Source organism: Myotis yumanensis, unplaced genomic scaffold, assembly GCF_028538775.1.
Source record: "Myotis yumanensis isolate MYYU_CA2020_CCGP unplaced genomic scaffold, mMyoYum1.0.hap1 SCAF_14, whole genome shotgun sequence".
In the NCBI taxonomy this organism is placed as follows: Eukaryota; Metazoa; Chordata; class Mammalia; order Chiroptera; family Vespertilionidae; genus Myotis; species Myotis yumanensis.
The window spans coordinates 25,861,429-25,888,995 of NW_027223765.1; the positions used below are offsets into that span (position 1 = coordinate 25,861,429).

General features: G+C 37.5%; 2 protein-coding genes across 3 annotated transcripts in view; one reads left to right on the forward strand and one right to left on the reverse strand.

The window, feature by feature from the left end:
* Positions 1-27,567, reverse strand: part of ACAD11 (acyl-CoA dehydrogenase family member 11) — a 72,186-nt gene that overhangs the window by 18,408 nt on the left and 26,211 nt on the right. For both annotated transcript variants that reach the window (XM_070433413.1, XM_070433412.1), the window contains 6 exons: positions 26,363-26,469; positions 24,976-25,102; positions 19,892-19,969; positions 19,048-19,186; positions 14,197-14,304; positions 12,205-12,303 (listed from right to left, as the gene is read on the reverse strand). In XM_070433413.1, coding sequence (XP_070289514.1) covers positions 12,205-12,303; positions 14,197-14,304; positions 19,048-19,186; positions 19,892-19,969; positions 24,976-25,102; positions 26,363-26,469 — 658 coding nt within the window. The remainder of the gene's footprint in view (positions 1-12,204; positions 12,304-14,196; positions 14,305-19,047; positions 19,187-19,891; positions 19,970-24,975; positions 25,103-26,362; positions 26,470-27,567) is intronic.
* Positions 7,939-10,990, forward strand: ACKR4 (atypical chemokine receptor 4). The gene is made up of 2 exons (XM_070433417.1): positions 7,939-8,156; positions 9,628-10,990. The coding sequence occupies exon 2, from the start codon at positions 9,637-9,639 to the stop codon at positions 10,687-10,689; it is 1,053 nt and encodes a 350-aa protein (XP_070289518.1). The 5' UTR covers positions 7,939-8,156; positions 9,628-9,636; the 3' UTR covers positions 10,690-10,990.

Genomic DNA, 27,567 nt, shown 5'->3' on the forward strand with positions numbered 1-27,567 from the left:
ATTTAGAGATCATTTAACGTTTAAAAAGTAACAAAAAATTTGAAACAATTACATATATATATATATATGGAAAGGGCAGAGAGTTATAATACAAATGAGTGAAATTGTCAGGATTCACATTGGAGAGTCAATGAATAAAGTGGGAGAGAGAGGGAAAAAAACATTTTACTTAAAATTATAGCAGAAACCAAAGAACTAAAACCAGAAACTTTAGAAGAATTTTCTCTGGGGTAGGCTATTGGGGTGTGGAGGGATGGAAGCGTATGCTCTTAGCTAGATTCTGATTCGTTACCACTTCTAACTTAATAATAATAGTAAGTTTAAACACTAGCCTACCATCTTGTAAACAAATCTGTAGATCCCAATTAGGAGAAGGAGACAGAAACTTGCTGAGTAAACTGCAGTATGTTCTTTTCTCTCTTTCCTAATCTCCTCTTAATTAGAACATCTAACATGGCCCTGGAGGACCCATTTCCTGTGCAGGGTGGGGCATTTCCTCACTTCTTCCGTGGGATAATACACAACTCCAGAAATCCTTCATGCACACTCTGCCTTATTAAACACTTCAACTGATTTTTTAAACCCACTAAAAAAACTTTCATCCAGGAAAGGGAACAAAGGGGAAGAAGGTAGCGTGACTAAAACTGACGACTATTCACTCACGGGCTGCGAGTGGAGTAAGGAAGCACCTTAGACTGATTTTGATCTTGAATCCCACGATTGCTCCCCAGAGTTGGCAGAACATGCAATCATATGTTCATACGTGTAATTCAAATCGTGACTAGGAAATAAAGGAGAAGCCTTTTAACTGACTCAGTACAGGACATTTTTAAAAAACAATATTAAGTTGGCCATTAAATACCACACTGTAAACAGATTAGGACATAATGGTATGACTTGGGGTTCATTTTTGGTAGAGATCTTTTCTTTTTCAATTTCTATCTTGGTAATCAAGAACATTTTGGATAAATCTTTTAAGGTTTCATGGATCTTAATCTAGATAGCCAGAAGCTACATCCTTCAAAAGTAAAATCTTCTAACTCCCTTAAACCAGAGCCGAAAGCCCCATTTTCCTAATACTCAGAATATATATAGTTTTCTCTAATATTTCCCAATAGCATTTCTTGCCTTGCTCTTTCTGTCATAAAAAAAAATTGTTGTGCAGAGTGGGGGGGATGGGGGGTAATGTGGGGATAAGGACACATATGTAATAACTTAATTTAAAAAATTGTTGCTATAGCTTTGTGTAAGTGCCTAATAAATTTCAGATATCTGGTAAATTTTGAAGAAACTAAAAAATAAGGTAGCCTGGGCGGTGTGGCTCAGTGTTGACCAAGGAACCAAGAGGTCACTGGTTCAATTCCCAGTCAGGGCACATGCCTGGGTTGTGGCCTTGATCCCCAGTAGCAGGTAAGCAGGAGGCAGCTGATAAATGATGTTTCTCTCTCATTAATGTTTTTATCTCTCTATCCCTCTCCCTTCCTCTCTCTCTAAAAATCAATAAAAGTGCCCTAGCTGGTTTGGCTCAGTGGGTAAAGCCTTGGCCTGTGGACCAAAGATCCCGGCTTTGATTCCAGTCAAGGGCACGTACCTCAGTTGCAGGATCCTCCCAGGGCCCAGGCCCTGGTTGGGGCTCCTGTAGGAGGCAACCAATTGATATGTTTCTCTAACATCGATGTTTCTCTGTCTTTCCCTCTCTCTTCTACTCTCCTTAAAAATCAATGGAAAAATATCCTCACGTGAGGATTAACAACAAAAAAAATTAAAAATTAAAAAGAAATGAATTTGTGCACCAGGCCTCTAGTCCTATATAATAAAAGGGTAATATGCAAATCTACCGAATGGTGGAACAGCTGGTAGCGATGATGCACACTGACCACCAGGGGGCTGACACTCAATGCAGGAGCTTCCCGCTGGTGGTGAATGTGCTCCCACAGGGGGAGCACCACTCAGCTACAAGCCAGCTGAAGGCTGGCGAGCACAGGGGCCCGCCTCCATGGCAGCACTAAGGCTGTCCAACTGTGGCTTAGGCCCATTCCCTGCACCAGGCCTCTAGTGTGTGTGTGTGTATGTGTGTGTGTGTGTGTGTGTGTGAGTGTGTGTGTGTGTGTGTGTGAGTGTGTGTGTGAGTGTGTGTGTGTGTATATATATATATATAAATAAATATAAATAAAAGGTAAGCATACCCTGGCTGGCTTTGCTCAGTGGTTAGAGCATCAGTCTGTGCACTAAAGGGTCTTGAGTTCGGTTCCTGGTCAAGGGCACATAGTACTTGGGCATGTGCAGGAGGCAACCTATCAATGTGTCTCTCTCACATCCATGTTTCTCTCTCTCTCTCTCTCCCTCCACTCTAAAAAAACAATCAATGGAAAAAATTATCATTGGGTGAGGATTAACAACAAAAGAGGTAAGTAATTCTTTGATTCTCCCTAATCTAAAACAATTCAGATATAAAAAATAAAACCTCTGAATTGGCTCTTCTTTGGGGGTCATTAAGCAAGGATGTAAGGGGGAATGCATAGGTGGTAAATTTTAAAATATTTTTATTTAACCTTGATGTTTCACAAAATAGAAAAACCCCCTCACAAATATATCATCTCATCAAATTCTACACGCAGAATTTGGAAAGTATACCAGTTAAAATGTCCTTCTTCTAAAGAGAGTTTTGCTCTTTTATATTATTTTAGCTAATGAACAGGATTCCAGATGTCAAAAATGAAATATATTAGAAGAAATCTGAGTAGACCAGAAACATTTAAATATATCTGCTGTCATACACCTTCATGAATGAAAATAGATGGGATTGTTAAAATATTTTTGTTTTTAATCCAAACTCTGTGGTATTTCAAGACTGTTCAAGTGCCAGAATTAAGTCAGGCTGAAAAATGACATCTCCCTGATATTTGCTGATGAATTTTAATTTCTTAGACTCTTAAAAACCACATGGTTATTAAACGAAGTCATTCCCTAACACAATGAAAGATGACAGGTGGGGAAGAAACCTGACCGCTGGGTATGGATGTGGTCTGTAACAATAAAGAAAGTGCCCGGCTGGTGTGGCTCAGTGGTTGAGTGTTGACCTATGAACCAGGAGGTCATGGTTCAATTCCCAGTCAGGGCACATGCCCAGATTGCAGCTCAATCCCCAATGGGGATCTATGATGTTTCTCTCTCATTGATGTTTCTATCTCTCTATCCCTGTCCCTATCTCTCTCTAAAAATCAATAAAAACATTATTTTTTTAAAAAGAAAGTGATGTAAACAGTTATATAATATAGAGGACAGGTAGCCATCTGCAAAGTCTCAAAGCTATTTCTTCTACTAACATTGAATTTCTGAGGTGAAATACTTAAACTTCATTTGGTCGTAGCTTTAAAACTAATACTTTAATCCAAACTGGAATAAAAAACCATTACGGCCAGAACCGGTTTGGCTCAGTGGATAGAGCATCGGCCTGCGGACTTAAGGGTCCCAGGTTCGATTCCAGTCAAGGGCATGTACCTTGGTTGCGGGCACATCCCCAGTAGGGGGCGTGCAGGAGGCGCCTGATCGATGTTTCTCTCTCATCAATGTTTCTAACTCTCTATCCTTCATCTTTCCTCTCTGTAAAAAATCAATAAAATATATTTTAAAAAAAAACCATTACAATTTAAGTACCATTTTACAATGAAATTCCCACTTGTTAAAAATAATGTTTATCATACAATCATATAGTTTTTTGAAAAAGCAATCTTATGTGTTCTCTAAAAGTATGTGTGATTTTTAATGCGGGAAGCACTGTTTGAAATTCACTTACTATACATCATGGAAGGTTTATATCTAATTAAGTATTTAATAAATGTTATGTGCTGCTGCTACTATTGCTGTTGTAGTTACAGAATACCATAGGATAAAAATCAATTCTAAATAGAGCAGAATTGAAAAAATTTAAAAGAATTTTAATAAGCCAAAAGAAACTAGAAGAAAAAATAATTTTTAAAGAAATTCTGGATGGAAAAGAAATTTTAAACCTTAAAAATGATAAATGAAACCAAAGAAAAAGATAAATTGGCTTGTCTATATAAATTAATATGCATCAAAAAAACAAAATTAAAAAGCAAAAAACCCCCACCAATTTTTGGGAAATATTTCACACATGGCTGGCAAGGGCACAGGAGAGAGGAGTTCTAAACCGTTAGAAAGAAGCAAAGTGGTAGTCAAGTAAAACATTCTCTTATCAAGGTTTTAGGGAAATAGACACTTCCATACATGATTGGTGGGAATACAAAATAATACCAACCATATAGAGTATAATTTGGTAATATCCATCAAAATTACAGATTCATTTAGTGTTTGATTCATCAATTAAAATTCTGGGTTTAGCCTACAGACAGCTATTCCTGAACAAAGTGACTAATGCATCAGATCATTCATTGCAGTAGTATTGTTTGTATTTGCAAAGAATTGGGCATAAACCAGTATCCATCAGTAGGAGACTATTTAAATATACTGTGGAATGTCCATATAATGGAATCCTTCCAAAAAGAACGAGGAAGCTTTCTATGCAATTAACTTTCTGGGATTGTTCTACAGTAGAATAAAAGAGTGCTATCTTTTGTGTAAAAAGAAAAAAAGGATAGTTACAGAGTCTCATTCTTCAATATTTTGCAGTAAGATTAGATTAAGTTCAGTTTCTCACAACATCTACAAATACGCTCTCTGTAACATCATTTGTAAAAGCAAAATATTAGAAACATTCTAAAAGACCTATCATAGTTGAAATGGTAAGGCAAATTATGGTAATCCACAAAAAATAACTAAGATATATAAGAAATAGTATGATAAAAATAGAATTAATCTGAGACTGAAGATGTGGATCCAAAATTCCAGATTCATTGCTAAACTTGTAGGTTGTGGACAGTAAATTACTTAAACATTGATTCACTGATTCATTCATGTATTTAATATTCAGTAAGCTGGTATTATGAATAAGGCACACAGCTAAATGTGAGGATATAGCAGGATACAAGATTGCTATGGAAGAGAGAATATTTTAGTAAGTACTAACAATTCGTGAACAGTACTGTTGGAGTAGAGAATGTATATCTGAACTAACCTAGAAGGGTTAAGAAAGGCTTCCTGGATTAAGTAATGTTAAGGTCAGACCTGAATCTGAACCCTTATAGGAGTTAGGGAACTATAGTGAAGTGGGAGGAGTAGTCTAGATAAAAGTAATAGCAAAATCAAAAGCCCACAGATCAGTATTATATACACATGTCATCTAGATGGATTAAATACATTATGCAATTGCTAAATATGGAGGCTGCAATTATAGACTAGTCATTAAAGAAGTATAACATTGACTTCTGGTCAAGATGGTGGAGTCGGTAAACACTGTGCTCACCTGCTCCAACAACCACACAAAAATTACAGCTAAATTATAGAACCACCACCCTTGAGAACCAACTGAAGATTAGCTGAACAGAATTCCTGTAACTAAGGATATAAGAAGCCAGGTCAAAACTGGTAGGAGGGGTGGAGACAGAAAATGGGCTGTCCCACACCCAGGTGTGGAGGTTAAGAATGAGGAACTGTATCTCGACAGCAGGGTTCACCCCTGAGGAGCCAGGGATCTGGGCCCCACAGTGGGCTGCCAAACCTGGAGCACCAGTGCCAGGAAGAGAAGTCCCCACAACACCTGGCTGTCAAAATAGCAGGGACCCGAATGGAGGTGAGACCAAGGGCTGCTTTTGACTCTCTTAAAGGGCATGAGCACAGACTCACTCATAAACACTCGCCCTAAGCTCCAGCAAAGGGACACACAGGGAGGAACTGAATTGTCTAGCTTCAGGGCGAGGGCTGGAGGGGCAGCACTCTCTAAGTCTGAGGTATGGGCAGGCATTGTTGCTCCTTTGTTGAGCCCTCAACTAATAACTATCTCTAGTGTCTGGTGGATACTAGACTTACAGTGGGTATCGCTTCATAAGTTATATAAATGTCTAACCACTATGCTGTACACATGAAACTAATATAATACTGCATGTCAACTCTAATTGAAAAAAATTTTTAAATGAAGTACAGCATCAGGGCAAGCAAAATGGGGTAATAATCAGAAGGAAAAGTAGGATTATTTATTAAATAAAAATGCTGAGGATTGCCGAAACCGGTTTGGCTCAGTGGATAGAGCGTCGACTTGCGGACTGAAAGGTCCCAGGTTCGATTCCGGTCAAGGGCATGTACCTGGGTTGCGGGCACATCCCCAGTGGGAGATGTGCAGGAGGCAGCTGATCGATGTTTCTCTCTCATCGATGTTTCTAACTCTCTATCTCTCTCCCTTCCTCTCTGTAAAAAATCAATAAAATATTTTTAAAAAAAAATGCTGAGGATTTACTATGTGCCAGACATTATCCCAGGCACTTGGGATATATCAGTGCAGAAGCAAACAAAAGTAGCTGCTCTGATGGAGTTTATATTCTAATACAGGGCAAGAGGCAATAGACGACTGATACGGTACATTAGCACATGGAAAGTGGATTGGAGTGTAGGCAGGGGTGCATTTTAAATAGGGAAGTAAGGGACTGTCTCAGTGAGAAGGTGGTGACTGGACAAAGACTTGAAGTAGGTGAGGGAAGAAGCACATTCCAGCAGACAGGAGAATCCTAAATAGGAGAAGCCCTAGGTAGGACATGTGCTTGGTACATTCAAAAACAGTGAGGGTGTGGCAGAACAAGCCGGCAAAGGGGCAAGTCCTATGAAATGAGGTCAGAGAGGCAATGAGGGATGGAGGGATTTTGTAGGCCACTCTAAGAATTTAGAGGAAGGTTGCTCATTATTCCTCCTGCCCTCATATATATCAGGTGAAGAACAAGAGTTAAGAGAGGGGAAAGACCAGAGAGTCTAGAGAGAGCAGGGAGAGGGAGGACATTAAGAGCAGTGTCCTTCAGAAGGCAACAAGAGGCTGGAGTAAGGACCGGGTTGGTAAGCAGAAGAGGTGCCTTCTTTGGGAGGAATGTGCTAGAGCCCGCTCAGGAGAGCCCATTCTGCCAGCCTCTTAGCAATTTTGCTTTCAGTGGCTTCACATTGGAGGCTTAAAATTGGCCACTGTAGAAGCATTTGCACTGAAAGATGACAAACACCACCAATCCAGGCAATCTTTTCCCTAGAGTACTGGTTTAGCTGCCTGCAAGTGACTCTTCCTCAAAGACGGGTGGAGAACAAGGAGAAAAATCCGGCTGTACCCTCACATGTGTACTGTGGTGAGGGGAAGGAAGACAAAGGCCCCGTGACCCAGACGCTATTTTCTGTGAATTGAGTTGCTTGGAGAAAAAATGACATGGGTCTGAAATAACTTCTGCAGGTGGAGACTAAGCCTAGCCTTGCATGAATATGTAATAAACAAGAGAACTGTTATGTAAATATGAGGAGAGTCAACTTGGAATAAACCACAAAGGCTAAATCTGCATACATTTCTTTCTCTAATTTTCATTTGTTTGGAATCAGAAAAATAAACAACTGACTAAGACGTAGGAGGGGATGCCGGTCTTTGAAGAAAAAGGTTACAAGAAGGCAGAAGAGTTTAGGTCATGGGGAAAGGCATACTTTGGGATCAAGGACAGAGGAACAGTGAAGCAGAGTCTCACAGCTTAAGGAAAATACTAATGTGGCACAAAAATATTAACTCCTAGATATGCCTAACGATTACTTCTAATTTAGTCTTCAAAAAGATAGTTTTCTGGGTGAAAAATAATTTCTGTTTTCTTTCCTAGACAAGATAACTTTAGAGAGCATTTCTCTGATGCTACTCACAGCTCCTTAGCTGCCTGGATGCTCCTGGGTGAGTTCTCTTGACTTGGCAGCCAGTTCCTAAGCCACAGGCACTTTCTGGTTGCCTTCAGCTAAGTGGAAACTTTGAAAGGTCTGTAGTTGTTGAAACAAGCTGAAATTCTTCCAGGTTTGTGTCGGAGGACACTTAAGAACTTGGATTTGGTTTCACGGGATGGTTGTACATGAAATAAAGATCAAGTGCTCAGGAGGTTAAATTTCAGGAAAGCCCTCTTGGATGCAAGATAAAGGCGGGGTATAAAGTGAAAACAAAAGTAGCCCCAGTTAGCAAGGTCATTTGATTTCACTCCACACTGCACTCAAGACTGCTGCTCTCTTTCTGCACACTGAAACAGGTTGGTTTTTCTTTTCTCATTCTGACTTGGATATGATTTTTTTTTTGAAAGCTCAAAAATGTTTTATATTTACTTATGTAGAAGGAGTGTTGATGCATAAAAGTCTAAACATTTATGTGCAAAAAAGAGCTATTTGAAAAGTTATATTTTTTAAATTTAAATATAGCAAGAAGAAAATATGTATTATTTTAATGCCATTATTGTCTATGAAATTTTATTAATGAGAAACAGGTTTTGCTATGCCATTATTTTTGCTTTGTTTTACAAACACTAATTTTTTTGTTCCTGTAATAATTACAGAGCTATCTAAATATGTTTCTATGCTATTGCCAGAAGATCGTTTCTGGAAATAATTTTCATTCCTACTCCTATTTATGCACATTTTTAATAAGGTTAATTCTTATTTTAAAATAACTTTCCTTAATATCTTATATTATTTGACCTCATTGTTCCTTATCAGGTTCAAGATTTCTGTGATAAAAGAGAAGGAAATAACAAAGTTCACATTGTGTTAATAATTAATGAAAACTAGGGTAATCTTCCAGATTGGAACTTTTCAAAAACACTAAGGATAAAAGTAGTCATTTTAAGTTGTTAAAAGTAGTTCTTTTATGTGGTAGCTGTCCTCAGGGGGCCTTCTTTACTTTGCTTTACTCACCTCAAAAAGGTAGCAAGTATAAGAACATTCTTTTGAAAATGTACCAGAAGTTATCACACTGTTCTGAAAGTAAGGTTTTCATTCATGATTCTATAAGAATATTTTGGATTCTTTCAAGGACAAAACTAACCAAAGGGAGACAGACAGGGTAAGAAAAAAGCAAAACAAAACTCAGCACTCTGATAAAAACATTGAAAGACATTATTAAATACATTTTAAAGCTTGTGAATTCTGTGTAAGTTTATCTTACTATTGCTGGGTATTAACAGCCAAAATAGTAAAATAACAGTGGTGAGGCAGGAGAATAACAGCTTTATATCTGCTGGTAAAACATGTATTTGACAGATATTTACTGAGCAACTAGTGTGTGCAACACACTCTATAAGGTATTAATTACCACCATAGGGAACTTAGGACATAGAGGGAAAATGTAGTTGGGAGGCGCATCTTTTCCATAGGATGGGGTCAGTTTTTTGAGAGATATGTCTATATAGCTTCTGGATCAGGAAAGTCTTCTGGGGAGGTAACATCCAAGTTAAATGAGCAGGAATTGGCCTTCCAAGGAAGGGCAGGAACTAGTCCATGAGATAAAGGAGCAGAATGAGTACATGTGCTGCACATGGGGTGTGCCTGTGGATGAAAACTACTCCAATGTGGCTTCCATTAAAGGATTTCAAAGAAGGGTAGATTCAGGCTCATATATGTTATCTCTTCTCTCCTTTAGTAAGAGAACAAAGTATATACTAGTTTTAAAAAAAGTTTCCTTGCAAGCAACATTAAAATGAATATCCTGTATTCTTTTTTGCCATTTAGATTGCAGCCATGGCTTTGGAGCACAATGAATCGACAGATTACTATTATGAGGAAAGTGAAATAAATGGCACTCATGACTACAGTCAGTATGAAGTGGTCTGTGTAAAAGAGGAGGTCAGAAATTTTGCAAAAGTTTTCCTGCCTGCCTTCTTCACAATAGCTTTCATCATTGGAGTTGCAGGCAACTCCACAGTAGTGGCGATTTATGCCTATTACAAGAAGCAGAGGACCAAAACAGATGTGTACATCCTGAATTTGGCAGTGGCAGATTTACTCCTCCTATTCACTCTGCCTTTTTGGGCAGTTAATGCAGTTCATGGGTGGGTTTTAGGGATAATCATGTGCAAGGTCACTTCGGCCTTGTACACAGTCAACTTTGTCTCTGGAATGCAGTTTTTGGCTTGTATCAGCCTAGACAGATGTTGGGCAGTAACTAAAGCCCCGAGTCACTCAGGAGTGGGCAAACCATGCTGGCTCATCTGTGTCTGTGTCTGGGTGGCTGCCATCTTGCTGAGCATACCTCAGCTGGTTTTTTATACTGTAAATCACAAGGCTAGGTGTGTTCCCATCTTTCCATACCACCTGAAAACATCCCTGAAAGCATGGATTCAAATGCTGGAAATCTGCATCGGATTTGTGATACCCTTTCTTATTATGGGAGTGTGCTACTTTATCACAGCAAGGACACTCATCAAGATGCCGAACATTAAAAAATCTCGACCCCTCAAAGTTCTGCTCGCAGTGGTTATAGTTTTCATTGCCACTCAGCTGCCTTATAACATTGTCAAGTTCTGCCAGGCCATAGACATCATCTACTCCCTGATCACCAACTGCGACATGAGCAAACGCATGGATGTCGCCATCCAGATCACAGAGAGCATCGCCCTCTTTCACAGCTGCCTCAACCCAGTCCTGTATGTTTTCATGGGATCCTCTTTTAAAAACTACGTCATGAAAGTGGCCAAGAAATATGGGACCTGGAGAAGACAAAGACAAAATGTGGAGGAGGTTCCTTTTGATTCTGAAGTCCCTACAGAGCCAACCAGTACATTCAGCATTTAAATGTAAAACTGCTCTGTGTCTTGCTTCGATACACATGAGTGATGCTTCGCCCTCAGCTAAAACATCTGCATTATTCTGAAATTCAAATCTCAAGACACTGTGGTGGGAACTTATTGCCAAGAAGAGGTTGGGGTGAAGAAGGGGGGAGGGTAGAAACCAAGAAGAGGAAACATAATAATCAATGCATAAAACAAGAAAATTAAAATGAACAATATTGGAAAATAGTAATAACAGGCATAAGTAATAAAAACATTTTGCTATGTTAGACCATCTAAAACATTAATAAAGAGGCTTATATTAAGGGGTATTTATAATTATTTTAAATCATATAAGAATGATTTCCCTGCATAACTTTAATACTTGATTAACTATACAGCAAAATATATATAATCTATCCCTCTTTTCCTCTTTCTTAATTTGTAAGTGATTTCATAATAACCGTCAACAACAACAAAAAATACTTAAAAAGCATTTCTGGCCCTTTTAATACATTCTTGGTAAGTTTCTAAACACATAATTTGCTTCCATATGTCACCTTTCTTTAGTAATAAACTGGTTATCCCGTTAGACCTATGTTAGATTTATCATGTATACGTTAGAAGTGATCCTCAGACAATCATACCTGATTATTATAATCAGTTATTTTTATAACTTTTTAAAGGGTTCATCCATTTATGTGAGTCTATTACTGAGAGTTGATTAACAATGTATTTTTCTATGTGTAAAGATTCTTATTTTTTACTTAAACACTTGCATTTTTAAGCAATGAAAAATATGTACCACAATAAATTATTTTTAATAATGTATACTTTGTCTTTAAAAACAATTATCTATGAATTACTACAGGCCTGGTGCATGAAATTCGTGCATGGAGTGGGGGGTCCCCTCAGCCCAGCCTGCAACCTCGCCAATCCAGGTCCCTTCGGGGGATGTCCGACTGCCAGGATCAGGCCTAAACTGGCAGTTGAACATCCTTCTCACAATCTGGGACTGCTGGCTCCTAACTGCTCACCTGCCTGCCTGCCTGATCGCTCCTAACTGCCCGCCCTGCCAGCCTGATCACCTCTAACTGCCTCTGCCTGCCAGCCTGGTTGCCCCTAACTGTCCACCCCCTACCCTCCCCGCCAGCCTGGTCGCCCCAGGCAGCCTGCTGTTCAGTCTCTGTCTGGTTGTTTTGGTCGTGATGGCCCCTGGCTTTTATATATTAGGATAGGATTATAGTCCGTGTGATATGTCCTTATTAAAATTTAATTTTGGTAGAAATTACAATGGTAAAAAATATTGTGCACTAATATGAATGTTATTTTTCACAAACTATAAAAGAAAAAGATGCTTCCTGCGCTTAAAATAAGCATCACCTAATTGTTATTTTAAATTTACTTGTATTTTTATCAACTATTTCTAAATTTGAAAACACTAAGGCAGAATTTAAAGAACTGTGATCAGAAAACCAATAACTATGTTCAAATTCTTTTAGCACAGCATTGAGCACAAAGGGTCAATCTGAACACTTACCACTGCTCCACCATTTCTTGCCATTAACTACATAGCTGTCTCCATCTCGTTGGATGCTGCATTCAATATTTGTGGCATCACTGGATGCTACATCTGGCTCTGTAAATAAGTAAAGGCTAAATTTACAGGAAGGCAGATACCGTAAGTTTACCAAAAGGAGTTAGATAAGGAAAAGTGAACTCTGAGGACAGAGAGCATCTTTATCTTTTTCATCTTCCTATCCTTCCCCCACCCTGGTTCTCCCATAACCTACAAAGAGCAGGTATTCAGTACATGTGCGTTGGAGAATGAATGAATGAAGTATTTAGGACAGTGGGGATTTGCAATCTGAATTGTGTTCTTGGCTTCCTCATTGATACATGATTTGAGGTAAAACTCAATTCTGTTTCCAGTCATCAAAAGTAGATTAAAAGCATTGTTCTTCCCACAACGGAAGTCTGTACTAAATATTTGCAAGCCAGATTTCCTTACCATGCAGTTTACTATCTTAAACAATTTCTAACTGTGCCTTGCAAATTCCACCTTTGCCTGGTACATATCTTGCAAATATGCTCTGCCAGAAATGATTGCACCACTCCTGGCAAACAAGAGACACTAGTACCTCAAACACACCCTGTTTGTTTCTGCCAGGCCTTCTCCAAGTGAAATTCTACCCACATTCCTAAGTAAATTCTGCTTCTGAGCCACCTGCATTGTGAAGAATCTCTGCTTCCCCAGTCAGAAATATCTTTCTGATCTTATAGTAATTATTGTTTCTTTGCTGCTGACATTGCTGACATCAGGAATGCTTTCACTGACTTATTTATTTTGCATTCTATAAAGCCTGCTCAACACATAATGTTTGCAGAAAGTTTTCCATGAAACTCTTACAAGGCTGCTTTACTGCATGGCATTTCAGAATTTACAGGCCAGCTCTCAGTAATCTGCACTTGGTAATACATGCTCTTTTAAATGGGTCCTTCAGATATTTCACATGTTCTGTTTCTAAAATTAGAGACTCAGTTCCTTTAGTAGTTACAAGCACTTGGCATTCAGTGCATATTTATTCTACTTATTTTGTAACCTCAAATTAGTGCTTTGCAGCTAACGCATCATACTGCAGGTATTCAATAAATGCCTCTTACTGATTTAAATGGAGATTGGTGTTGCTATTATAAATATATGCAATGTTATAAAAGACAAAAATATCTGGCCAAAATTATGACCAGATGAAGTTTAGTTTAATTCTAAACTCAATTGTGAAATAATGTTTTTGTCCCTTTAGGAGTTCTTAATTACTGTTTCCTATGTACAAATGGTACCAAACTATTTTTATTAACATGCTTCTAGCTATATTTCCCCCACATGATTATAAATTGAGCTATCTGACCAGCATTGGTGAAAGTTCTATTTTTCCAGGTTTACGCAGAGTAACGTATTTTGTAAGTGTCAATATAAAATTATCACAAAGAGGAATATTCCATACACAAGGGCAAAAAAGATCTTAAATATCTATAAATGGTAATTTTAGAAATGCAAGTCAAAAGATTATGAAACTAGGTTTTCTCTGCTGTTTCTGCCTATAGGCTACCAGAAAAACATCATCTGGTGTCCTACCTAAGGGGAGGGTAATTTTATTCTGCACATTTCTAAATTTCCAAATTTAAAACTGTATATTCAGCAGAACCGGTTTGGCCCTCGGACTCTGGGGTCCCAGGTTCGATTCCGGTCAAGGGCATGTATCTTGGTTGCGGGCACATCCCCACTGGGGGGCGTGCAGGAGGCAGCTGATTGAGCTCTCTCATCGATGTTTCTGGCTCTCTATCCCTCTCCCTTCTTCTCTGTAAAAAATCAATAAAATATATATTTTTTTAAAAAAACAAAAAAACCCTGTATATTCACATATCTGACCGCCGGAAAATTTACCTGAAACACAGAGCCACATCCCACATTCTTCAGCTCATCCATAACCCCGGGGGGAATGATTGCACAGAGAACAGTGATCTGCTTTACCTGTCATACAGAAGCAGGAGGCAATGCTCCCTTGGAGAAGAGGCTCAAGCCACTGCTGCTTCTGTTTTTCATCTCCATACAGGTGGAGCAGCTCCATGTTCCCTGTGTCTATACGGAACAAGAAAAGCATTGGTTTCTCATTTTAAAATTTACTAATATGAAGTCCAAACTTTATGTGGATAATGCAGACATGCATACTTTTAAAGCAAATGTTTACTAACAGTATTTTGAAGCACAATAGTGAATGTAATTCTCAATGAGGATGTGCCATAAGTAGTTACAAGCACTGGCATTCAGTGCATATTTATTCAACTTGTTCTGGATCACAGACACTTGTCCACTCATCTCCGCGAAGCCTGGCTCTCATGAGGTCTAACTCAATTAGGACGGCGGAAAACAATTTGCTGGCTTAACCTTTGCCTGGTACGTATCTTGCAAATATGCTCTGCCAAAAGTGATTGCAACACTCCTGGCAAACAAGAGACACTAGTACCTCAAACACACCCTGTTTGTTCCTGCCAGGCCTTCTCTCAAGTGAAATTCTACCCACCGTTCCTAAGTAAATTCTGCTTCTGAGCAACCTGCATTGTGAAGAATCTCTGCTTCCCCAGTCAGAAATATCTCCTTCTGATCTCATAGTAATTATTGTCTCTTTACTGCTGACATTGCTCTTACTTTTGTGCACCCCATACCATCTAGAAAAGTATGAGGTCATATCTCAAAAATGCTACCCACAGAATCCCTGCTCTGGGGAGAAAATGATAGTAGATAACCTCAAAGACACTCTCCAGCTCTCCGAGAGAACTGTTCAGTACATGATAACACTATCTAGTATCATTCTCAGGTATAAAACAAAAAACAAAACTTCAGATTTGCCATCAAGCAAAATGATCTAGATGCCTTTCTTTGATTTTCACTCCTATCAAATTTCTAAAAATTATTTCTAAAACCTTTCTTTTGAATACTCATTTCTTATAAGATTTTAAAGATTTTTCAACATCACCTCTTACAATGACTTTAAGGACAGTCATTAAAATCCCTATGAAATTGAGTTAAGTCTAAGATAAGTCTCTGAAAATATGTTTTTCCTCTGTTTAGACACTCTTAACAAAGCCAAAGTTATATTAAAAATGGAAGATTTTTAGATTAACAAACTGAAAATTCTTTTTGACTGAGGGGAAAAATGAGTTCTGAGTTGGAATTAATGTAGCTCAGTGTTTTCTTTGCTTATTTCCAATTCAATTTTTCTTGTTATAGTTCAAATGAGGTAAATATTGGATATAAACTCTCCAAAAATTACCGTTCATTCCAAGAAGTTGGCAAAACGAAGCTATCATTTATGGGTTGGGAAAAGAGCCTACAAAAATTACTTCTACAAATCCCTCCCCCAAGGCAGCCCAATGCCCCCCAAGTTATCCAATAATAACTTTATAATTAAAATTGCTAGTTTCAACATTCAAATATACAATATTGTATGACTTATTGAAGGGCAAAAAACAAAACAAAAAGGACAAATTGGAAGATAACATATGTTTCTCATAAGCTTTTATAACTACTTGGGAAATAATTCGGGTAGCTTGAGTACAAATTAGTCTTTTACACCTAAGAAACCTCCCAAAGTATTTAACTGGCATCAATTACATACCCTTTTTATCTGCTTTGGAAATGCTCCAAAACACAATGCCCAACCCCTTCCTGAAGATATATCTCCACGGCAAAGAGAAAATGTCTGGTTTTCTACTTATGATTTGACACATCTTGTTTGCTGAGGAGAGTTGTTGAGCATACTTGGATCAAAGAAAATTATTTCCCTGGCCAACTAAAAATGTCAGCAGTTTGGTGATATCCTTTAGACAGTACAACTGATAGACTCACGAAATTTTAATACTAAAAAAAGTCCATGACCACCTAGTGAAAAATAAGTTCACAGGTCAAACGGAGAAATAGTGGCAGAGCTGCATCTGCAAAGGATGTCTTCTATAACATTATTTTTCACATTATGATCCAATGTTTTGAAGTCATTTTAGTGGAGTATGGCCAGCAGTGTCTAAGTACTAAACTAAATCAAAACAGAATACATTGGATTAGATTTAGAGGAAAATATCTGAGTGCATTGCATGTAGTTGTTTCATGAAGCTTTTTTCAATAATATATCAGTATCTCTCTCCCTCTCGCCCCTACCCACCCCTATCCATTCATCAATGAAGACACATACAACTACATATGCTACACATTGGGTCATGATATAAAATATATTTCTTACTATTGAGTAACAGTAAAAAAGGTTTTAAACCAAAGACTACCAGTTCTCTTTCCACAAAATTAAGCCACCTATGTAGCATGATGTAATAGCTTCATACAAATGAGATTAATCTTTAGAAACTTTGTGAATAGATTTCTTTACTTTAACAATAGCTTTATTATTAGACTAAAATGTATAACAATAATTTGATAAATCAGGGTTTGGAAGGAGAACCTTCAACAGAAGTCTACGAACTATCTCAATTATTTCAAAGAAAACAGAAGTCTACGAACTATCTCAATTATTTCAAAGAAATGAGAGTCAAAAAACAGGGAGGAAACACTTTGCTAAAACACCACACTGTTTTCTCTCAGACATCCAATATGCCTCTTTCGGCAGGTACACCCTTCATGAACTCTTTTTGGGAGAGCTTTAGCACAAGAGCCATACAAAAGCACAAAAGGCAATACCAAGGCCTAACTTGTGTAGGAACACTATAGGCCAGGGGTGGGCAAACTTTTTGACTCGAGGGCCACAATGGGTTCTTAAACTGGACCGGAGGGCCGGAACAAAAGCATGGATGGAGTGTTTGTGTGAACTAATATAAATTCAAAGTAAACATCATTACATAAAAGGGTACGGTCTTTTTTTTTTTTTTTTAGTTTTATTCATTTCAAACCGGCTGGATCCCGCCCGCGGGCCGTAGTTTGCCCACGGCTGCTATAGGCTATCATACCATCCTCCTCCTACTATGAATCAAATGCTAGTTCTTGACTGGTGGCATGAGAATAACTTGTTTTAAAAAATAGAAAAGGCATTCCGAGGGTCGACCCTAAACCTACAGAACCACAATCTCCAGGGATGAAGCCTATGAATCTAGATCAGTGGTTCTCAACCTTCTGGCCCTTTAAATACAGTTCCTCATGTTGTGATCCAACCATAAAATTATTTTCGTTGCTACTTCATAAATGTAATGTTGCTTCTGTTATGAATCGTCATGTAAATATCTGATATGCAGGATGGTCTTAGGTGATCCCTATGAAAGGGTTGTTCGACTGCCAAAAGGGTCGCGACCCACAGGTTGAGAACCGCTGATCTAGATTTTTTTTTCTTTAAGTTCCTTATGTGGTTCTGCAAACCGAGGTTTGAAAACATCTTCTACAGATTACATTCCATAATATCTTTTTAAAGAAAAGTTGGCCTCCTTCCCTCAGCCTTTCAATTTTCATGCCAAAGTCCTTAGCAGCATTCTTGACTCCCACCATTTATACCCCATATCCAATCAGGAAATCCTCTTGGCTCTGCCTTCTAATTATATTTAGAATCTTTCCACTCCTTACCCCTTCCAATGCTAGTACCCTAGAACAAATCATCTCTCAGTAGGATTATTTCAACAGACTCCCTGCTTCTCTCCTTCCCTCCTTTTGTTAATTCTCAACATAGCAGCCAAAGTGATCCTTTTAAAACCTAAGTTACATCTTGTCACTGCTCTACTCAAATCCCCAATGGCTTCCCATTTCACTGTTATAAACCCTTATCTGCTCTATCAGGCCCAACATGTAAATAAGGCCCTTTACTCTCTGATATCTTCTATTATTCTTTTCCCAGCGATACTGGCCTCCTTGGCTACTCCTGGAACATACCAATTACACTATTGCCTTAGGGCCTGTGCATATTCTGTTCCCTCTGCTAAGAAAACTCTTCCCCCAGACATCAGCATGGCTAACTCTCTCACCTTCTTACAAGTCTTTATCAAATGTCATTTTCTACATAAGGCCTAGCCCCGTGGTCGGCAAACTGCAATTCGCGAACCACATGTGGCTCTTTGGCCCCTTGAGTGTGGCTCTTCCTAAGCCTTAGGAGTACCCTAATTAAGTTAATAACTATGTACTTACCTATATAGTTTAAGTTTAAAAAATTTGGCTCTCAAAAGAAATTTCAATCATTGTACTGTTGATATTTGGCTCTGTTGACTAATGAGTTTGCTGACCACTGGCCTAGCCCAACCATTCTATTTTAAATTGTAATCCATAATCCTTGTCTCTCAGCATTCCAGAGCTCCCCTATTACACTACAGAGATTTCCCCCCTAAAGCACTTTTTATCTTCAAACTTACTACATAACTTATTTACTATATTTATTACTTATTTTTGCATCCCTCCATTAGAGTATCAGCTCCATGAGGGCAGGAATCTTTATTTTATTCCTTGATATATTCAAGATCTAAAACAGGATTTGGCACATAGTATATAATAAATAGTTGGTGAATAAATGGAAAGATAGTGAGGCTAACCAAAAGATGTGGAACTATTCATTCCAATAGCCATAGAAATATCCAATACCCAGTAAGGAAACTGCAGTCCAATCCCTTTGGTAGCAGATTCTATTCACTAATACTATTAATGTCATGATGTTTAACAAAAGAGTAATCCATTGAGAACATTAGATTCATTTTTAAATATTTAAAACCAAATAACTAAAAGTAAAATTCTGGATAAATTTATAAATCAATGACTTCTTGTAGGAAAAACTTCCTTGTCATAAAATAGAGAAATTATAAACACTGCTCAAAATTTCTGCGAAAGTCTGTTTTTAAATAATGAAGTAACCTGGTGCTTGGCAGTTAAAGACATCTGGAGCGAAAAAGCATTTTCCAGTTTCTTCAGCAATCAGGGCATAGTCAACCTGGCTGAGGCCACTGACAGCTGGCAGGAACAAATTCCAGAGGCCCTCTGCTTTGGCCATTTCCTGTTGAGGAGATGGATATGCCAGAGTGATCATAATTTGCCATGACCAAAAATAGGTGTTTTTTAAAATATATATATATATATATATATATATATATATATATATATATATTAGTATTTATGCTTTTTGAAATTTAAAAACATGTATGAAGTTATTTCATTGTATTCTAGTGTGCAAAATCAAGTAGTTACTAATTCATCATGAATCACTAAACTGTTAAAGAAATGACTTTTCTTCCAAGCTTCCTTGGATTTGGCTGAAAATTTAAATTTGTTTGAGTCCTTCTTATTGAATCATAGCTACTATAAAAGCTCCCATGCTTGAATATAATTATGCCAAGTAACTATTTTCTTTTTGCACTGTGATTTTTAACATGTGTTGCTCTTAGGATTTGAAAACATGAAATTAAATCCATGTAAGATAAATACCCTGCCTGGACTTCAGTCTCAATTTAGTGATAGGTGGCAGTGAGTAGTGTTGATGGTATTTTTTCTTTGAATATCTACGTCTTCACCATATACCATATATACAACACTATGCAACCTAATTTGTATATTACAGATTCTATTTTTAACTTCCTTTTAAAAACGTTATTGATATAATTATCCTCTACATATATAACAGCAACAGCAACAACAAACTAAGGTATTAAAAAACATCTCCATTTAAATTTTCCAATGTTAAAGGCTTTCTTATTTTTCTTACCTTGAGTTTATCAATCACTGGAGGTTTTTTCCACTTGTCTACTGAATTTTCCTTTTGAACATAAAACTCAATTACCTCCTTAAAGTAACGAAAATAAAAAGTTAATTAGCTAAAGCTAATACAAAGTAAAAAATGCCACAAACTGTTACTATCCAATGAAAACATATTTAGGTGAAGCAGCTTTTTCAGCTGCAGTTAAATCAATATTTCTTTCTAAAACCAGACACAGAAGCATAAAATATTCTAGAGCCTTGCTGCTCACAAATTATGCTTCCTCAATAGTAGATAATAGACTCCCAAGAAGTTACACTAAAGTGTGAATGTTTCATTCAGCAATATGGCACACTAAATGGTCACAGAAACCTCCCAGGTAGTACAACAGAAAATATCAGGTAAAATACTTAAAGTAATTTAAAAAATACATTTAGTAATGCACAGCCTTGCTGGAAGGAAATTAAGAAAACAGCTCAGAGGCCAGGAATAAAGCCTGACTCTTTGAGAGTGAGCACTAGAGCCAAGTTTGTCTGGGGGATGTAGGCTGATTCACATTAGTCTGGGCCTTACTAGTTTATTTTTGTTAATCCTCACCCAAGGATATTTTTCCACTGATTTTTAGAGCGAGAGAAAGGGAGGGGGAGAGACCGAGAGAGAGAAACATCAATGTGAGAGAGACACATTCACTGGTTGTGTCTGGACCAGGACTGGGGATCGAGCCTGCAACAGAGGTACATGCTCTTGACCAGGATCCAACCCAACACCCTTCAGTCTGTGGACTGACTCTCTATCCACTGAGCAAAAGTACCTAGGGCTGGACCTTAGTCTTTAATGAGCCATAGAGGCAGGGGTCAGGAGAAAAAGCCAAATGCCCCAAACAGGGAAAGAGGGCGATCTCTTCCCTTCACCAAAGCAGGGGTACCTAATGGGCAAAACCTTAGTGGAAAAAAACACACCCACCCCTCAGACGTAAACCACGGGGAATAAGCCAGATATAAGATGGAATAGAAAAACAGAAACATTTCTAGCCTGAAGCCTGTCTTCACCCAAGTTTGGGATCTGAATTCAGAGACCTGTGGGGCCCTAAAATCTCAAGCTGAAATGAAGCCTACAGTGTTCCTGGTGACTGTGCTTGCAAGGAGCTGGCAGAATCGAAAGCAAATCCTCTCTGGAGGAATGCTTTAAACAAAGCCTTAAATAATCCCAGCAGATAAAATTCCATTTCAAAGAACGTGAGTTTAAAATGAAAAATTACTAAACACTCAAGGAAATAAGCCACCATTAGCAAGAATTAGCAAAAACAATAGTTCAACAAAACAGAAACACTCCCCAAAGACCATAGGTAGAAGAATGATCTGATATAGGATATAAAATATTTGTGTCTAATAGATTTTAAGAATAAAGGAAAGAATTAAAAATATGACAAAAGATGATCAAAAAGGTCAGACAAATTTGAAAAAGAATGAATGCATTTTGAGGAAAAGCTAAACCGTATTCCTTAAACTTGGAAACTCATGGCAGTGGTTCTCAAACTTTGGTGGGTTTCAGAATCACTTGGGGAACTTGGTAAAAATACAAGGGCATAGGTCTATCTTACTTCAATGAGCCTGGAGTTTCTATACTCTTTACTATTTTTCCAGGCAATTGTGACAATCCACATTTTGAAAGCCACTGCTCTATGGATTGCTAGAAAGTAAGATTAGATACAGCTGAAAAGACAAATCAAAAGAGGGACCTGATGCCCTAACCAGTTTGGCTCAGTGGATAGAGCATTGGCCTGCGGACTCAGGGGTCCCAGGTTCGATTCTGGTCAAGGGCATGTACCTTGGTTGCAGGCACATACCCAGTGGGGAGTGTGCAGGAGGCAGCTGATCGATGTTTCTCTCTCATCGATGTTTCTAACTCTCTATCCTTCTCCCTTCCTCTCTGTAAAGAATCAATAAAATATATTTTTTTTTAAAAAGAGGGACCTGTGAAAATTCCTCCTTTCTTGAATGAAGCATAGAAATTCAGTAGAAGGAAAATATGAGTGGTTAAGGGATATGATGAACACAGAAGTCTCACATAAATCTAATTGTAGTACTAGATGAAGAGAATGAGGAGAGATGGAATGTTGGAAAAAATCATATCTAAGAAGTTTTCAGAACTGATAAGATACCAATCCTCAAATTGAAAAAGCACAATGAAGCCAGAGCACCATTAAGCTGCAGAACATCAAAGTTAAAGAAAGGCTCTTAAAGGAAGACGATTACAGATAATTAAACAATTAAGCCTGAGAGCCGACTTCCCAGAGCAAAAAATGAGGATAGATATCAGTGGGATATCATCATCAATTTCTGAGAGAAATAACTGACAATCTAGAATTCTATATCCAATAAAATGATCTTTCAAGAAGTAGGGCAAAATAAAGGCATTAGAAAGAAAGAAACAGAGAGATAGAGACATAGAGGTATAGATAGAGAGATAGAAGAGATGAATATAATATAGTACTTCCCTCTCCTGGGAAAAAAAGAAAAAGTAGGAAAAAGAAAGATAAAAGCTTATTAGAAGATTCTCATTAAAGGAACTTCACCCTAGAAGAAACATCTGAGTTGCAAGAAGGAATAAATAGTAAATGAAGTGATAATTACATGAGTAATAGACACATAAAGCAGTAACAGTAATCTCTAGTTTGTGCAACTAAAAGAATCAAGATGAACTAAAATCTTGGACTATAATGTCATTCTTTAATATTTTTCTATCACAGCATTTCTGTACCTATTTTCTTTTCTACACTTGGGCTAGTAGAATTACTTCCCTGGATTAATGGCTATGAACATTGTCAAAAGTCAATATTACAAAATTATTTTCTAAAAATTTCCCACCAATTTATAATCATATAAGTAATACACTACAATGTTCCTTTAATTGAAACATGGTTAATCTAGAACAATGATTTTCAACTGGTGTGCTGCAAGAATTTTTAAAACATGCAATACCTGACTAGTTAGGGGCACTGATCTCTTTTCCCTTATCAGCGGTTCTCAACCTGTGGGTCGCGACCCCTTTGGGGGTCGAACGACCCTTTCACAGGGATCTCCTAAGACCATTGGAAAACACATATATAATTACATATTGTTTTGTGATTAATCACTATGCTTTAATTATGTTCAATTTGTAACAATGAAATTGGGGGTCACCACAACATGAGGAACTGTATTAAAGGGTCATGGCATTAGGAAGGTTGAGAACCACTGCCTTAGATTGTTAAATAAAGAAATGACAACACCTGCACAAGGATGACATGCTAATTCATGAAGTGTCCCATATTTAAAAAAAAAAGAAAAAGAAATGACAACAGCCAATACAACAGCCATCTGGTGTGAATGAATAAAAATTATACCTATTTTTTTGTCATATAGGCAAGAAATATATTTTTTGTACATGCAGAATATTATTTATTAGTTTATGTGTGCCACGAGGTGGAAAAGGTTGAAAATCACTGGTCTAGAGTACTGCTATATTTAGTGAAAACGTCAAGAAGACACAGGATGGCTCTTTCAAAGGCATCAGAATGAATAGCTCTTGCTATTTCTGTCAGGAAGTCGGTTAAATTTCCTGTTTAGGGTTGTTTATTATTTCCATCCCTCATATTGCTATAGAAATAGCCAATGCTATTGTGTTTGATAAGAAATATATTATGTAGTACCTTTACAAATTCCTCATTTTTGACTACCTCTTTATGATACTACAGTTCTGAGAAATTATGCCAGTGTTGATAATTATTTAAAAACTTGTGTTATTTAACACTTCCTGTTCTAAAGTCTATCCATTTAGAGATTTGCAAAGTCTATTTGTAGTACGGTAAGAGGCAGAATTAAAATACCTTGTTACAAAGAAGCTTCCTTTAGTTCTTAAAGTATGAAAAAGAGTTTAGGGGTGAAAGAAGAAAGAAAACATGCCTGATGCCTGATCACTGAACACATATAAGAGTTGACTATTTTAGAATTTCCTCATATTTAAGTAGTATTTTCTTTAAAACACTGTATCCCATTCTGTGAGCAAGGTTAATCTCATGCCAGATCTTTACTAGAAATATAATTATTCATACAATTCAAGCAGTAACACTAACTGCCCTATAAACACATATTGACTGAAATTTTTGTTGAAAGAATTTTGGCCTTTTTCAGTTTCCTATTTGATTTTGCTAGTCTGGCTCTAGACCTCTTGGAATCATAGAAGATTAAAATGGGAATTTACTGTACATCTAGTCATACCTATTCACATTGTAAATGAAGAACTTGAACTCTAAGACTGTTATGTGCCCAAGATCCCTAACTTGTGGCAGAAGTGGGCTAGAATAAAATCCTTACAATTTCTATAGCATTGTTCTACCCACACACATACCCCACCCCATCTGTCTTACATATTTTCATAATAACTTTTCTCTTTTCTTCATAGCATTTATCATCTCTTATTTAATCTCTTTCTTTTATGCTAAAGGATAAGCCCTGTCTTGTTCTCTCTTTTACTTTCAATGGCTCTCTAGGTGCCTAACCCATTATTAGATTCCTGATAATTAGTTATTAACTGAATGTATGAACATATCATGTCACTTCTTCACCTTCAGTGAACTGACTGAAATTCAACACCTTAAAGTAGTAGCGTGTGATAGTGTTTGTGAAAGCTTGAAATGATATGCAAATTTTTCTGGCTATGCCTATCTCTTCCCTCTACAGTTCTTAGTTCTCAAAGGGGTTCACTTAAAAAAATAAAATAAAAGTTCTAAGTCACTGCCTTGGGCAAAGGTTCCTAAGGTCCCAAGGTAGTGTTTTACTCTAATGTACTAAGAATGTCAACTTTACAAAAAAAGTTAATTTCTTTTAGCTTATTTTTTATTCCACAGATTGATCTGTAGCATGCCCTTGGCATATTTTAGAAGCTTGGAATTTTTCAGGATCAGGTCTGTAGCAGGTCAGTGCTAAGGCTAGGAGGGGTATCTAATTAAGGACTGACTGCAAAGATAACATACCATGGTACTTTTAGCAGAGATAACAGAAGTACTTCCATAGTCCTTGAGCACAGATACATTCTGTTCACACAATACTTACCTTTTCAGCTGGAAGGATGTACCGTTCCATGAAATGCTTCACTCTAGTAAGAATTTCCTGGCCTCTCCTGGTCTGTACAAACAACTTTCGGGTGGTATCAATCTGGGATAGTGTAGTTCTGAAGGTTCTTTGTAAAAAAAAAAGTTACAAAGATATCCCAAATTATTACATTTCTGAGTATAATGTGAAGTCTTCCATAGTTCCCAGAAGTAGCACTCAGAAGTAGTTTATATATACATATACATATACATATACATATACATGTATATATATATACCTAATCCTCACTAGAGGATATGTTTTTATTGATTTTTGAGAGAGAGAGAGAAACAGTGAAACATTGATTGGTTGCCTCCTGTATGAGTCTGGACCAGGGGTTGAACCTAAAACCTAGATATGTGCCCTGACTGGGAGTCTAACCTGAAACATTTTGGTGTTCGGGACGATGCTCCAACCAATTGAGCCACCCTGCCAGGGCAGGAGTTGCCATATTTTGTAACGTTTTAAGTCTTTCATGTTATGGGGTGAATGCAGAATCACTTCATTGTACACATCAAACTTTATGCTTAAACATTTTGGGGGGGAAACATAAGCCTGGCATGACCTCAATCAATAATAGAGGGGGGAAGAAACCAAAGGAACTGAACACAAATTTAATAATTCCTCTTAGTATATGCCTCACAAATAACTGTTGGTTGTCATTACAAACAAGACCTTTAAGGATGTGTATGAAGTGCAACACCGTTGGTTGTTATGTTGTGGAAATCACGAATGTCCACCCATGAAGTGAACTGTGAAAACAGAATTGTCCTAACTTGCACCTTAAGTACTTCAGTACGTTGTGGCCTGGGCAGAATTTCCAGGGACAGCATTATCAACAAGTTCGTAAGTGCCATATATCACACCACTTAGATGGGAGTGTGGTTGGCAAAGTGTATTAAATGCCTCAAAAAGTGCTCCATTGATGGAGACATGGGTTTCAAAGACCCTTACAAAATATCTGAATACAACTTCATGGCATGTGATAGTGGGAGAGAGCAGCATTTCTAATTTAACAAATCACCTTATATAATTTATAATTTTAAATAGATACATGTAAGTAACAAATATTAGAAGGAAACATTTGAGAGTTTGATCCCTACTATTAAAAGTTTATATATTCAAGTTGTCAAAAATACTTTTAATCATAAATATGGGTATTTTCTTTATATTTGAAGTCAATTTATTTTCAGGCAGATAAGACAGTTACCAAGCCAACTATTGTGATTGGAAGCAGCAATCCTGGTGTAAGAAATAAAAACAATCCCTGTCCTGATAAAGTTTATAACCTTCACATGCCTAATAAAGGTTCTAGTTTGGATTAGCCAGGGAAATCTATTTTGCTTACCTTTTTGAGAGTTGCAATCCAGTTTCTGCCAAAGGTTGCACAAAATTGGCAAACTGAAAGCTATTCTCAGATGCGCTATTCCCCAGAAGATATCTACTATATACTCCCTAAAAGTAAATTAACACAGAGCAATTAAAATCATTGAAAAGTACTATTCAGCTATCCAGTCTTTGCAGTTTCCCAGCTATGTGAGTCACTAAACTCACAAGATACCAAGATATGAGATTATCATTTCTATTAATTTACATAAAGGAATAATTATTACTCCCCCCCCACTTAAATTAAAGAGCCATACTTGTATCATGTAGTTAATACACTCTTACACTAATAGATTGAAACTGGGAATCAAACCAAACTTGAAAATGAGCTCAGTAGTTACCAAAGACACCAAATTGGCAAGTTATATTACTTCTAAAAGTCAGTGCTTTCCCTTCATAGTGGGAGAAAACCAAAAGAAACCAAAACAAAATGAAAACTATAAAACTGAAAAGAAGGCAATGAGAATATTTTATCTAATTTTATCTAATATTATCTCTAAGAATATTTTATCTAATTTTTGGGACCCCTATACCTCCTTTGAACAGTGTTAGCTGAATGCAAACCAGTTTTTTCTTTCTTAATTCTCCATGTTCTGTGTTTCCAACATAATAATCTCCTCTCCCCACCAAAACACAGTTAACTGAATTTCATTACTTTATTTTTTATATAATTCTTATATTTTCAAAATAAGTACATTTTTAAAATTGATTTAGGAGAGGAAGGGAAAGGGAGAAAGAGAGAGAGAAATCAATGATGAGAGAGAATCATTGATTGGCTGCTTCCTGCATACCCCATACTGGGGATTGAGCCCGGAAACCTGGGCATGTGCCCTGACCAGAGGAATCTAACTGTGACCTCCTGGTTCATAGGTCGATGCTCAACCATGAGCCACGCTGGCTGGGAAGTATATAATTCTTTATGTAATAAAACACTAACAGCTTTTCCATTATTTCCAATTTCATATTTATAGTTATAAACTAGAGGCCCGGTGCACAAAATTCATGCATGGGTGAGGTCCCTAGGCCTGGCTGGCGATCAAGGTGTGAGCATTTGGCGTGGAAGGGCAGGTCTCAGCCGACCTCTGGGCCCTGGACAGCACCTGGGCCTCCGGATGCCCTCCTCTACCTGAGTCACGGTGCCCAAGGCCCCACACAGAGATGCGATGA

What these genes read in the sequence shown, in the direction of transcription:
- ACKR4 (XM_070433417.1), top strand. Translation starts at nt 9,637, where the DNA reads ATGGCTTTGGAGCACAATGAATCGACAGATTACTATTATGAGGAAAGT.